The sequence below is a fragment of the Mustelus asterias genome, chromosome 9 (genome assembly GCF_964213995.1).
Source record: "Mustelus asterias chromosome 9, sMusAst1.hap1.1, whole genome shotgun sequence".
Lineage (NCBI taxonomy): Eukaryota > Metazoa > Chordata > Chondrichthyes > Carcharhiniformes > Triakidae > Mustelus > Mustelus asterias.
The window spans coordinates 132,339,644-132,353,684 of NC_135809.1; the positions used below are offsets into that span (position 1 = coordinate 132,339,644).

General features: G+C 43.6%; 1 protein-coding gene across 4 annotated transcripts in view; it reads right to left on the reverse strand.

Annotated features, from left to right (window-relative positions):
- Positions 1 to 380: 380 nt before the first annotated feature.
- Positions 381 to 14,041, reverse strand: part of LOC144499002 (low-density lipoprotein receptor-related protein 4-like) — a 417,145-nt gene continuing 403,484 nt past the window's right edge. For 3 of the 4 annotated variants that reach the window (XM_078221044.1, XM_078221043.1, XM_078221042.1), the window contains exon 38: positions 381 to 3,681. In XM_078221044.1, the coding sequence (XP_078077170.1) occupies positions 3,346 to 3,681 (336 nt within the window). In that variant the 3' untranslated portion in view covers positions 381 to 3,345. The remainder of the gene's footprint in view (positions 3,682 to 14,041) is intronic. The other variant, XM_078221045.1, reaches the window with a different exon arrangement.

Sequence of the window (14,041 nt, forward strand, 5' to 3'; positions counted from 1 at the left end):
ATGTAAGTAACACAGCAAAGTGGGAGCTTAATGCCAAAAAAAAACAGAAGCAGATCATTTGCATTAAGTAACTCTGGATTAAGAGTAAACTGCACACCACGCGACAAAATCCTTTTGTGTCATTATTTAACAATCTGGAGTCCACAAAGTTAGAACGTTTAATACTACAAAAGAGGATGGTGGCATACAGCATAAAAATAATCAAATAAATCTTAAAATATTTTTCTTAATTAAAAAAAACTTCCCTTATTGAAACACTATAAAATGATAACATTGCACTCAAAGGATTAAAAGGCTTGGTGCAGTACTTCCTCATAAAGTTAACTGTATTCATTATTACTGATACTCTGGTCACTGGTAATGATAAAAAGAATATGATGAGCTTTTGAGTTGTTCTTTATTTAATAAGGAATAAATTCTAAACCATTTTCAGGTGCATCACAATTTATGTCTTTTTTTACAATTCCAGAACTTTATCACATATTTACATATTTAAAATCTTTTGTCATAATTATATCATAGAAAGTTGCTTTGTTCGGTTAATAATCCAGTTACAATATTATATTTTTGTTTTAAAAAATGCAAGTTTAAATGCGTAGACAATCAAGAAGAGTGGCCCAAACTTGTGGTCTGGATAAAATAGCACCATTTCAGACATTGAGGTTGAAGCGACAGGCACTCAAAAGGTTAAAACATTAGGCATTTGGTCAAAGAAATGCATTTCTAAGCAAATAAACCAAGCTGCGTGATTTGCAAACAAAACACCCTCAAGTCGCGGTTCTATTTCCAGCATTGACCACTTGTTGGCAAAAACTGATGAGGAAGGAAAGAGAACAAGCAGGACTTTTGTCAACAGCACATTGTTCCAATACCTGGTGGAAATGGTAAATCAGGCAGTAATTCTCCATCAACTTAAGTTACTCCAATTGACCATGCTATAATTTTCCTTCCTTGTTTGATGGTAAGCAACACTGTAAACGCAGCAATCAAAAAGAAGCATGCAAATAGCATACTAATGAAGCAGTTGACCTTTCAAAGTTTGTTCCAAAGACTATGTAAGAATGTTAGTGGAATCGAGAAGAAAATGTTTTGGAATAGTAAATAATAGTTGGATGTGGTGTTCTGCAAAGTGTACAGGAATTAGAGAGGGGATAATTAATAGCTGAAATGCTGAGGTATCAATGGAATTTGAAGCAAATCGAGTATCTTGTCCACTTCTTTATGAAGCCAGGATTTATACTGATAAATAAGTCATTATTATCCAGATGATATTGGCAGCATCATAAAATGGCCATTAAATTATAATCTTTTCATTGAAAAAAGTACTTTAATTTGGATGATCGATTTGATGTTCGACATGTGCAGTTAGATGGGGAAACGTCACTCAATAGTTCTTGCTGGAGATTTAAGGAAGGAACAATTTTCCTCCTCTCTTATTCAAAGTAACAATAATTTGTAACATGGATCAAGAGACAGCAGGCAATTGGACAGCAGCAATGAAAATTAGGCGGGTTCCAACATCCCATTGTCAATTTCACTGCTACCTGACTTAACGCCAGTGAAACTTCACTTCCTTATTTTCTGCTACGCTATACAAGTGATCATCTGTGTACTGTGCTGGTTCCCGAGACAATCTCACTTCACTGCGACTAACAGCATTCCGACACTTAAAGGAGGCAAAGGTGACAAGGAACTCTTCCAGTGAAACATATGCCACTGCTTTGTGAACAAAGCAAATGTAGAACCTGCCTCCTAGCTTGTGGAATAGCTTTGATCTAGTGGACTATTTCACTCCCTCTGAAGCCTCGATTTACATCTTGTACATTCAGGGGATCAAACTGATTGTGAAACCATTTGGAATGACTGACTTCCATGAGACTGAGTGGATATTTGGGACAGACATAAAGGATTGCCCCTCTGAGACACATCATTGAAAGAGCCATAAGTTAAGAGCTTGGGAAAATTCATTATAACTTCTATGAGAGTCATTTAATTATTAAATTAAAGAACCTTTATGGGAACTACTTTGTACCTGCAGTACTCGGCTTACCAATCCTTACTCCTTTAAAAGTCGAAAGTCAAGTCATGGAGTATCAATATTAAATGTAGTAGAGACAGGTCGATAAATCTCACCTGTGATTGGAACTGAATGTGTCTAATGAGTTGTTTTTGTTCGATACTTGGATTTTTAAAAAGTGATTTGATTTTAATTTTCTTCCCCAGTATGCTGACCGGAGTTCCTGTCATTCAAAGTCAACGTCAATTCAAATTAGCGACCTCTCACTTATCGCATCGTGGTTTACTCCCCATTGATAATTTCACTCCCATTCGCCACATCTGCGTTGCCACTCAATAGTATGAAATAACACTGCCATACTTCACCAGGTCCAATATCGAAATGTTGAATTCTGACCCACAATTGCAACCAACACATTTGCCTGTATAATAGATGGTCTGTACAGTGTTTATAAACTATTGAATGTAATAATTTTGCTCAGGCCTAACATTTATACACTTCATCTAAACGTGCATAGTGGTTACAAGCAGGGCTAAGGCTTGGTAGCTGGAATTAGTCTTGTTAATAATCACTGAGGGCAGCAACTTAAAAGCAACTCAAAGTACAAAATTCAAATCTTAGTTGTCAATCAGTGCTTAGACAGATAGTCAAGAGGGCAAATGCAGCTTGTTCTGTACAATTGTTTGCCAATTTCTTTATCCTCCGTTCAAAGCAACAGGACAATACAGGTCACATTTACAACTTCAGCTGTGTCCGAATGTCAAAGTGAGGTCGAAAGAGCGAATTAAAGTCCGTCCTTTCGAGATTCTCCCTTCTGTTCAGAAGTCTTACCTGAGACTACAAGGATTTTCACACGGTTCCTCGAGAGAGCGAGCTCAGAGAGGCCGGCGGACAGCGCAAAAAGTCTTTTCCAGAAAGATGACTTTGCTCCACATACAGAATTACATCCATTTTAACAGCAGAACCCTCTAGAGTAGAAAAGTGGGCCGACACATGCTACAGATAACCATCTGTACATTCATGCTTTAACCAGACACATACTTAATGTAAATCTGAGAACAAAAACTGTTAACATTGTGTATCAGACATTTTGAGAGAGTGTGATCCCTTGGCTTCTATCCAGTCTTGTTATGCACTGTGTTGTAGCTGGCGAAAGCCAGTAGTACCATTCAGTTCTCAGTTGAGAAGTTGAGCGTGTTGTTTTTTTATATATCAGAATCCAAGCCCCCACACTGTCTGGAGCATGCCCAGTCACTGTCTGAGGTTGCCATAGACACATATTTTAAATAGAACATAGGAGAAAGAGGGAAAAAAAAAGCTATTTCCAATCAGACTTCACTTTCGGTCGAGGGTTTGCGGTTGTGCTTCCAGCCAGTGTCGGGCAAGGGGAGGCCACTTCTCTCCTGTGTGCTTACATTCACACTGCTGCACTCGGACACTGGCTCATCCTGTAGTAGCTGCTCTGTCTCTGTGTCACCGAGTGAGTCTGTGCTGCCTTGGATAGACAGAGTCTCTGCCTTCATGCAAGTGTGATCTCGAAGGATTCCTCCTCGCGTGATCTTAATCTGTTTCAAGTCATCCCAGTACATGTCATCATTCGACAGCAAGCAAATGCCTTCGACAATTTTTATCTTTCCTTTCGTGTAATTATTATCTGTAACTGTCTGTAAAAGAAAAGGCAATCAGTTTGAATCTCTACTCAATAGCCTTTTATCCAAAGAATGCATCACAAACTGGCCACAAGACATTTGCATGGATGTGATGGGGTTTCCTTGGTGATCTACATATTTCACATTACACGCACAAGCTATGCTTCCAGTCTCCTGATATTTTAATTTTCTGTCTGTCTGACAATTCTACCTTCAGCCTTCTACATGATTTCATTGAAACTCAATATAATCCTGAGGAACAGCATCACACTTTGAGATTGGCCATTTTACAACCTACAAGACTCAACTCTGATTTCAATAACTCTGGGTAGTTACTGCTGTTTCCACGTTTTCGGGTAACAGGTTACTGGTTCTGGTGGGTTTTTTTTATTCGTGGGACTTGGGCGTCGCTGGCTGGCGAGCATTTATTGCCCATCCCTAGTTGCCTGAGGGCAGTTGAAAGTCAACCACATTGCTGTGGCTCTGGAGTCACAGGTAGGCCAGACCAGGTAAGGATGGCAGATTTCCTTTCCTAAAGGACAGTAGTGAACCAGATGGGTTTTTCCAACAATTGACAATGGTTTCATGGTCATCAGTAGATTCTTAATTCCAGATATTTTTTATTGAATTCAAATTCTACTACCTGCCATGGTGGGATTCGAACCCAGGTCCCCAGAACATTGGCTGAGTTTCTGGATTAATAGTCTAGTGATAATACCACTAGGCCATCGCCTCCCCATTTCCATTTCTCTAGACCCATTGCCACTCCCTTCTGCTCATCACCATTCTTCCCTTTCATCATTTAATCAATGCCTTTCAACCAATCATAGACCTTCCCTTGTGTTCTTTGCTCCTCCTCCCTTCCCTCATGATTCTGTACTTGTTCATCAATGGTTAAACCTTTAACATCTCCTGGTTCTGATGAAAAGTCAATGACATCAAAGATAACTTTGTTCCCACAGTTATTGCCTGACCTGCTGAGTATCTCCAGCACTTTCTATTTTATTTCAGATTCCACATCTTTAGATTTTGTTGTTGTGCATGTACGTATGTAAATATTTTTGATACATCATGTCCTCACTTAACACGTTTTTAATTGCTTCCGTCTATATTTTGTAAAACACGATTTGTGTACAGCGACGCTATATTTTTAACAGATAAAAATGGCTGTATTTGCTGGCAGCATTGTGTATTGACATGGAAACATAGAAACTAGGAGCAGCAGGAGGCCATTCGGCCCTTCGAGCCTGCTCTGCCATTCATTATGATCATGGCTGACCATCAATTACAATATCCCGATTTCCCCCCTTCCCCCCATATCCCTTGATCCTTTTTGCCCCAAGAGTTATATCTAATTTCTCCTTGAAATCACAGGGTATTGAAGAGAGGGGATGGTCAGACAGTGAAGCAGCGGGAGGGAGAGAGATTTGCTGTGGGAGAGGGAGAGAGTTTTCCTGTGGGAGGAAACCGGAGCACCCGGAGGAAACCCACGCAGACACGGGGAGAATGTGCAAACTCCACACAGACAGTGACCCAAGCCGGGAATCAAACCCGGGTCCCTGGCGCAGTGAGGCAGCAGTGCTAACCACTGTGCCGCCATGCCGCCCTGGCGCCCAGAGTGCACAAGTAAGGAAATTTCAAACAGTTGCAGAAACTTTGATTTCACCCGCTGCAATCGAAATGGCTGAAATAATGTTTGGAGAGGAACAGGCGAAGAGACTTGTTACGGGGCCCCCCACAAATAACGCAGCAGTATTCAGCCAATGGCAGCTGAGCAGGATTCAGTGCTGGTGCAGCAGCTGAAATATACACCTTTTCCTATTCAAATTGATGTGAGTGCTGAGAGGCGCGATGCACGCAGACTGGCTTCTGTGTGATACATGCAGGAGAACAACATTCTTTAACACAATCTGTTTTGTCCTCCCGTTTCCTGTACATGGAACAGGCACAGGGAATATTCAGTGTGGCTGCGCAGAAGAATAAACATTCCCTGGGGTTGGCTGGGTGGCTTTTGTACCAATGGTGCTGCAGCTATGGCAGGCTGTGAGTGAGGCCTGCGTGCCTTGGTGCTGAGATTTGCTCCATCTGCTATTTGGACTGGCTGCAGGATTCACAGAGCAGCTCGCAATGAAAGAACTCAGCACTGAGCCAGCTGACGTACTGCACCAGCTCCCACCAACTATCTTTTTATTCAGTCAAGGGATGTGGGCATGCTGGCAAGGTCAGCGTTTATTGCTTATGCCTAATTGCCCTTGAGAAGGGGGTGGTGAGCTGCCTTCTTGAACCTGCTGCAATCTATGTGGTGTAGGTACACCCACAGCACTGTTAGGAAAGGAGTTCCAGGATTTGGACCCAGCAACAGTGAAGGAACAGCAATATATTTCCAAGGGGGGGGGGGGGGGGGGGGGGGAGGTGATGGCCGAGTGGTATTATCGCTAGATTATTAATCCAGAAATTCAGCCAATGTTCTGGGGACCTGGGGTCGAATCCCGCAACAACAGATGGGAGAATTTGAATTCAATAAAAAAAATCTGGAATTAAGAATCTACTGATGACCAGGAAACCATTGTCGATTGTCAGAAAAACCCATCTGGTTCACTAATGTCCTTTAGAGAAGAAAATCTGCCGTCCTTACCCGGTCTGGCCTACATGTGACTCCAGAGCCACAGCAATGTGGTTGACTCTCAACTGCCCTCCAAGGGCAACCAGAGATGGGCAATAAATGCTGGCCAGCCAGTGACACCCATGTCCCATGAATTGAATAAAAAATAAAGTCAGGATGGTGAGTGACTTGGAGGGGAATGTCCAGGTGGTGGTGTTCCCAGGTATCTGCTGTCCTCGTCCTTCTCGACGGTAGAAGTTGGGAGTTTGGAAGGTGCTGCCTAAGGAGTCTCGGTGAATTATGAACTATGTTATCCTCCACAATTTTGTGCACGTCTGTTTGCAAAGCCATACGCAGATTTGGGGTCCGATCATGAGTCATTGCCGCTTCACACTGGTGTCCACTAGCTGTCATGAGGAAGGATGTTTATAAAGCTGTTTGGAACAGAGGGATCAACAGCTTGCATTTGCAATCGACTGCCAAAAAAAAGCAATTTATTGGTTTCCTCTCTGACCAAAACATGATGTGCCTCTTTGCAAATGTCACAGATATATTTGGGACTGAAAAAATGCGAGAAGGCAAATATTCTATAACTGAATAATCAGTTCAGCATTTGTGAAGAAAATTATATTTTGTCAGAGCAATAGGTTAAAAGTGAACTATGACTCATATCTCCCCATTTCAAAGTTTACCTCTGAGGATGACACTGAACAGTGTCCATCTGTGTTGGTATTTGAATAATTAAATAATGATGGTTACTATGCTGCAGTTTTGTGTTACCTCGGCACCGCCCCCCCCCTCCCCCTCCCTGCAAATTCTCTGGGGTCCACTAAGGCATTTAAATGAGGCCACATTGAAGCCAGGATCTTTCCGTACCACCATGGCGGGCCAACCAATAGTCCCCTGATTTTCGACAGGACTGGATGATCCTGTGGGTGGACGGAGCTGGAAAATCCCATCCTGGGAAAAGTTTGGGAAACACTGATCTATACAATTTACCTGTGGTAACCAGTTCCACATTCTCATCACTCTCTGGGTAAAGACGTTGCTTTGGGATGCCCCACTGGATTTCATGGTGACTGTCTTCTCGATGGCACTTTGCTATTCCCCACAAGAGGAAATACCCCATATCTACTCTGTCAAAGTGTTTTATAGTTTTGAAAGACATCTGGTCACCCCTCAGCCTTAGCTTTTCAAGATATTATTTCTTGTTAATTATTTGAATTTCTGCTACCTCCTTGTGAATCATTTTTTTCACCCTCTCCAGTCATTCTGTATCTTTTTAAAAATTCATTGGTGGGACATGGGCATCGCTGGCTGGCCTTGGAGGGCAGTTGAGAGTCAACCCCATTGCTATGGCTCTGGAGTCACATGTAGGCCAGACCAGGTAAGGACGGCAGATTTCCTTCCCTGAAGGACATTAGTGACACAACACCAGGTTAACGTCCAACAGTTTATTTGGTAGCACGAGCCACTAGCTTTCAGAGCGCTGCCCCTTCATCAGGTAAGTGGGAGTTCTGTTCACAAACAGGGCATTTATAAAGACACAAACTCAATTTACAAAATAATGGTTGGAATGCGAGTTGGAATGGAATGCGCTCCGAAAGCTAGTGGCTTGTGCTACCAAATAAACCTGTTGGACTTTAACCTGGTGTTGTGAGACTTCTTACTGTGTTTACCCCAGTCCAACACCGGCATCTCCACATCATGGACATTAGTGAACTAGATGGGTTTTTCCAACAATTGACAATGGTTTCATGGTCATCAGTAGAATCTTAATTCCAGATTTTTTTTTATTGAGTTCAAATTCCACCATCTGCCATGGCCCCAGAACATTAGCTGAGTTTCTGGATTAATAGTTTAGCGATAATACCACTAGGCCATTGCCTCCCCATAAATAATATGACAACCAGAACTGTACAGAGCTTGGCATAGCTTCTCTACTTTTCAATCTCCTCCCTCTGGAAATAAATCCTAGTGCTTTGTTTGCTTTTGTTATGGCTTCACTGAGCTGAATTGCATCTTTTAATGCTCTCAGATCCACCTCAGATGAAGCCTTGGTTTCATCCAGGAAAAGGGCAGTGCAGCAAGAATCCTTATCAGGATCTTGAGGAAGCAGGGGATTAAACCCCAGGTGTCCTGTCCCAGCCAAGACTTACCTCTGAATTGACATCACAAAAACAGATTGCCGGGATGCTCCGGCCTCCCAGCCACGTGTTTCCCGGCAGTGGAAGGGGCGTGCTGTTTGCCAGCGGCGGGATTATCTGGGCCATAAATGGGATTTCCCATTGATGTCACCCCATGCTGCCGGGAAACACACGAGTGGGGTTGCACTGTTGGCAGGACCAGAGAATCCAGCTGGTGTGAACGGCCGGAGAATTCCAGCCTTTGTCTGGTTATTGTCATCTAGCTGTTTGCATAGAGTCATAGAGGTTTACAGCATGGAAACAGGCCCTTCGGCCCAACTTGTCCATGCCGCCCTTTTTTTTAAACCCCTAAGCTAGTCCCAATTGCCTGCATTTGGCCCATATCCCTCCATACCCATCGTACCCATGTAACTGTCTAAATGCTTTTTAAAAGACAAAATTGTAGCCGCCTCTACCACTACCTCTGGCAGCTTGTTCCAGACACTCACCACCCTCTGTGTGAAAAAATTGCCCCTCTGGACCCTTTTGTATCTCTCCCCCCTCATCTTAAACCTATGCCCTCTAGTTTTAGACTCCCCTACCTTTGGGAGTTTGTAGGGGCCTGCTGTGCAGAGATTGGCTGCCACATTTATACATAACAACATTTCAAAAGCATTTCTTTAACTGTAAAGAATTTTGGGATGTTCTGACATGATGAGAGCCACTATATATAATACAAAATCTTTCTTTTCCTATCTCCTGATTCATCCATGGCGTCCACTCATGTTTGTTCTCATTAATGACATGTATCCCATCTTGGGGTCTGTCAAACACAGTTTTAAATGTCTCCCTGTTGCTCTGCTTTCTCACTGCTGCTCATTTTATTTTGTCATTTTACTTTAGTCAAATTCCTTAGATTACAGGATGATATAGACGGACTGGTCAGATGGGCAGAACAGAGGCAAGTGAAATTTAACCCTGAAAAGTGTGAAGTGATGCATTTTGGGAGGATGAACAAGGCAAGGGAATACACAATGAATGGTAGGATGCTAAGACAGAGGACGAGAGGGACCATGGGGTGCATGTCCATAGATCGCTGAAGGCAGCAAAACAGGTGGATAAGGTTGTTAAAGAAGACATATGCTGAACTTGTCTTTATTAGTCGTGGCATAGAATATAAGAATAGGGAGGTTATGATGGCGCTGTATAAAACACTTGTTAGGCTAGGGTACTGTGTACAGTTATCACACTATAGGAAGGGTGCTGGAGAGGGTGCAGAGGAGATTCACCAGGATGTTGCCTGGGCTGGAGCATTTCAACTATGAAGAGAGGCTGGTTAGGCTGGGGTTGTTTTCCTTTGAGCAGAGAAGGCTGAGGAAGGACATGATTGAGGTGTACAAAATAATGAGGGGCATAGATAGGGTAAATATCAAGGAACTTTTCTCCTTCGCAGAGGGGTCAATAACCAGGGAGCGTAGGTTCAAGGTAAAGAGCAGGGGATTTAGAGGGGATTTGAGGAAAAACCTTTTCACCCAGAGGGTGGTGGGAATCTGGAACTCACTGCCTGAAAGGGTGGTAAGAAGCATTTAGGTGAGCACTTGAAACGCCACAGCATACAAGACAATGGGATCAGAATAGATAGGTGCTTGATGGCCAGTGCAGACACGATGGGCCAAAGGGCCTCTTTCTGTACTGTAAAAATCTATGATTCTATGATGGTTCTATGATGGGCCGCCACTGTCAATGGGATTTCCCATTGATGTCACCCCATCGGGCAGTGCGGTGGCACAGTGGGGGTGGTATGATGGCACAGTGGTTAGCACTGCTGCCTCACAGCTCCAGGGACCTGGGTTCAATTCCAGCTTCAGGTCACTGTCTGTGTGGAGTTTGCACATTCTCCCCGTGTCTGCGTGGGTTTCCCCTGGGTGCTCTGGTTTCCTCCCACATTCCAAAGATGTGTGGGTAAGATGGATTGGCCATGCTAAATTGCCCTTTAGTGTCAAGGGGATTAACAGGGTAAATGCATGGGGTCACAGGGATAGGGCCTGGGTGGGATTGTTGTCAGTGCAGGCTCGATGGGCCGAATGGCCTCCTTCTGCACTGTAGGGATTCTATGATTCCATTTACAAGTTTCTATTTGGGAATATTCCTTTAATGGAAACGAAGAAAATCGAACCCGATTTCCGAGACGTCAGGAAAGATAAATACTGAGTTCACAGGACAAACCTAATCGGATTAATTACAGACTGAAAAAGGCACACAATTAAATGTAGCCTTGGTAACTTTTCATTTTAGAGCTATGCATTACTAATTAGAGCAGAGCAGTACAAGAAAATGGGATACAGAAGCGTGAAAAAGCTGATATGAAAACTTCTGCACCTACAAGATTAGTAATTATTCAGCAAACCTCCAGTTACCAAACCAATGTGTGTCCTATCAGATGCTTTGGAGCCCTATATATTAACTTGCTTACCCTCATCACCTTGGCCAGAAGGCGATAAAGAGTACTGTTATTTGGGAAATATCAACAACTGTCAATAAATGACCATTTTTTCTAGCTTCTGGAACATTGGTTGGTTTTGACGTCTGGAAGCTTCCATTCAATTTTAATCTTAGGCCTGATGCTGTGATTTTTGGCTCCACCCTGTTGTTTGTATCCCAGTGCTGAGACAGTGATGACTGTTTTAAAAATTTACTTCATTACCATTTCCAATACCGCACTGACTGGCTCCTCTCTGTCTCTTTTACTTTGTGAATTGTAAATGGCTTCACAAATCTCTGGGGACGGGGTGGTGTAGTGGAATTGTCACTGGACCAGTTATCCAGGGTTCAAATCCCAGTGTGAATTCAATAAAACATCCAAAGTTAAGGGCAGCACGGTGGCACAGTGGTTAGCACTGCTGCCTCACAGCACCAGGGACCCGGGTTCGATTCCGGCCTCGGGTCACTGGCTGTGTGGAGTTTGCACATTCTCTGTCTGGGTTTCCTCCGGGTGTTCCAGTTTCCTCCCACAGTCTGAAAATGTACGGGTTAGCTGCATTGGCCATGCTAAATTGCCCCTTAGTATCCCAGGATGTGTAGGTTAGGGGGATTAGCCATGGTAAATATGTGGGATTAAGGACATAGGATGGAGATAAGGGCCTGGGCCAGATACTCTGTCAGAGAGTCAGTACAGACTTGATAGGTCAAATGGCCTCCTTCTGCACTGTAGGGATTGAATAATTCCAAAAGTCTAATGATGACCACGAAAGCATTGTTGTAAACACCCGCCCCTTTTAGGGAAGGAAATCTGCTGTCCTCACCTGGTCTGCCCTACACGTGACTCCAGAGCCATGGAAAGTCACTCAGTTTGAGGGCGATTAGGGATAGATGATAAATGCTAGCCAGTGATGCCCACATCCCATGAATTTAAATGAAACATATTTTATTTTTTCTGTTTCATCAGTTGTATCATTTATTTCCCAATCCTGTCTACTCCAATTTGTAACTCTGTCGCAGCCAATAACATCACTCAAACTTTTTTTTCTTGAAATCTAATTATGTGCTTTGAAAATGTGTAACCAGCTCACTGTTAATGCTGAGAAAAAGCAATGGAAACTGTAATAACAGCCATTTCAAAATGCTCATTCCAACTCCCTCCTGGATAAATCAATTTAAACTGAAGCAGAATCCCAAACTTTCTCTGGGTTTTTCTGCTGGCCAACACCGTCAGCACCTGGACATGCTTTGATTTGATTTGATTTGATTTGATTTGATTTGATTTATTACTGTCACATGTATTAACGTACAGTGAAAAGTATTGTTTCTTGCGCACTATACAGACAAAGCATACCGTTACAAAGCAAAGGAAAGAGAGAGAGTGGAGAATGTGGTGTTACAGCCATAGCTAGGGTGTAGAGAAAGATCAACTTAATACAAGGTAGGTCCATTCAAAAATCTGACAGCAGCAGGGAAGAAGCTGTTCTTGAGTCGGTGACCTCAGACTTTTGTATCTTTTTCCCGACGGAAGAAGGTGGAAGAGAGAATGTCCGGGGTGTGTGGGGTCCTCAATTATGCTGGCTGCTTTGAGGCAGCGGGAAGCGTGGACAATGTCAATGGCTGGTTTGCGTGATGGATTGGGCTACATTCATAACCTTTTGTAGTTCCTTGCAGTCTTGGGCAGAGCAAGAGCTATACTAAGCTGTGATACAATCAGAAAGAATGCTTTCTATGGTGCATTTGTAAAAATTGGTGAGAGTCGTAGCTGACATGCCAAATTTCCTTAGTCTTCTGAGAAAGTAGAGGCGTTGGTGGGCTTTCTTAACTATAGCTTCGGCATGGGGGGGACCAGGACAGGTTGTTGGTGATCTGGACACCTAAAAACTTGAAGCTCTTGACCCTTTCTACTTCGTCCCCGTTGATGTAGACAGGGGCATGTTCTCCTTTACGCTTCCTAAAGTTGATGACAATCTCCTTCGTTTTGTTGACATTGAGGGAGAGATTATTTTGCCGCACCAGTTCACCAGATTCCCTATCTCATTCCTGTACTCTGCCTCATCATTGTTTGAGATCCGACCCACTAAGGTGGTGTCATCAGCAAACTTGAAATTCGAATTGGAGGGGAATTTGGCCACACAGTCATAGGTGTATAAGGAGTATAGAAGGGGGCTGAGAACACAGCCTTGTGGGGCACCGGTGTTGAGGATGATCGTGGAAGAGGTGTTGTTGCCTATCCTTACTGATTGTGGTCTGTGAGTTAGGAAGTTCAGGATCCAGTCGCAGAGGGAGGTGCCGAGGCCCAGGCCATGGAGTTTGGAGATGAGTTTAATGAGAATAAGGGTGTTGAAGGCTGAGCTGTACTCAATAAATAGGAGTCTGACATAGGCGTCTTTATTATCCAGGTATTCCAGGGTTGAGTGCAGGGCCACGGAGATAGTGTCTGCTGTGGACCTGTTGCGGTGGTAGGCAAACTGTAGTGGATCCAGGTAGTCCAGGAGACTGGAATTGATTCATGCCATGACTAGCCTTTTGAAGCACTTCATAATGATGGATGTCAGAGCCACCGGCCGATAGTCATTAAGGCACGCTGCTTGGTTTTTCTTAGGTACCAGGATGATGGTCATCTTCTTGAAGCAGATAGGGACCTCAGATTGTTGTATAGAGAGATTGAAGATGTCTGCGAATACTCTCGCCAGCTGATCCGCGCAGGATCTGAGTGCTCACCCGGCTACGCCATCCTGGCCAGTTGCTTTCTGTGGGTTGACCTTTGAGAAAACTACTTTGACATCTGCAATGGCGACCCCAGATACAGGTTCATCCAGGGCTTCCAGGGTGGAGGGCATGCTTTCGCTGACTTCTTGCTCAAAACGGGTGTAGAATGCATTGAGCTCATCAGGGAGGGATGCCTTGGAGTCGGAGATTTTACATGCCTTCATCCTGTAGCTTGATATGTCTTGCAGACCTTGCCATAGTCAGTGGGGGTTGGTGTGGCTAGCCTGGGACTCTAGCTTGGTCTGCTACTGTCTTTTGGCATCTTTGATGGATCCCCTTAGATCGTATCTGGCTTTCTTTTTTTGGTTAGTGTCGCCTGACTTGAACGCCTCAGCCTGTTTAAATCACTGGGAAAATCCGCTTCCTATACTGGGAATTCTGAAATGCAGCAGATGAC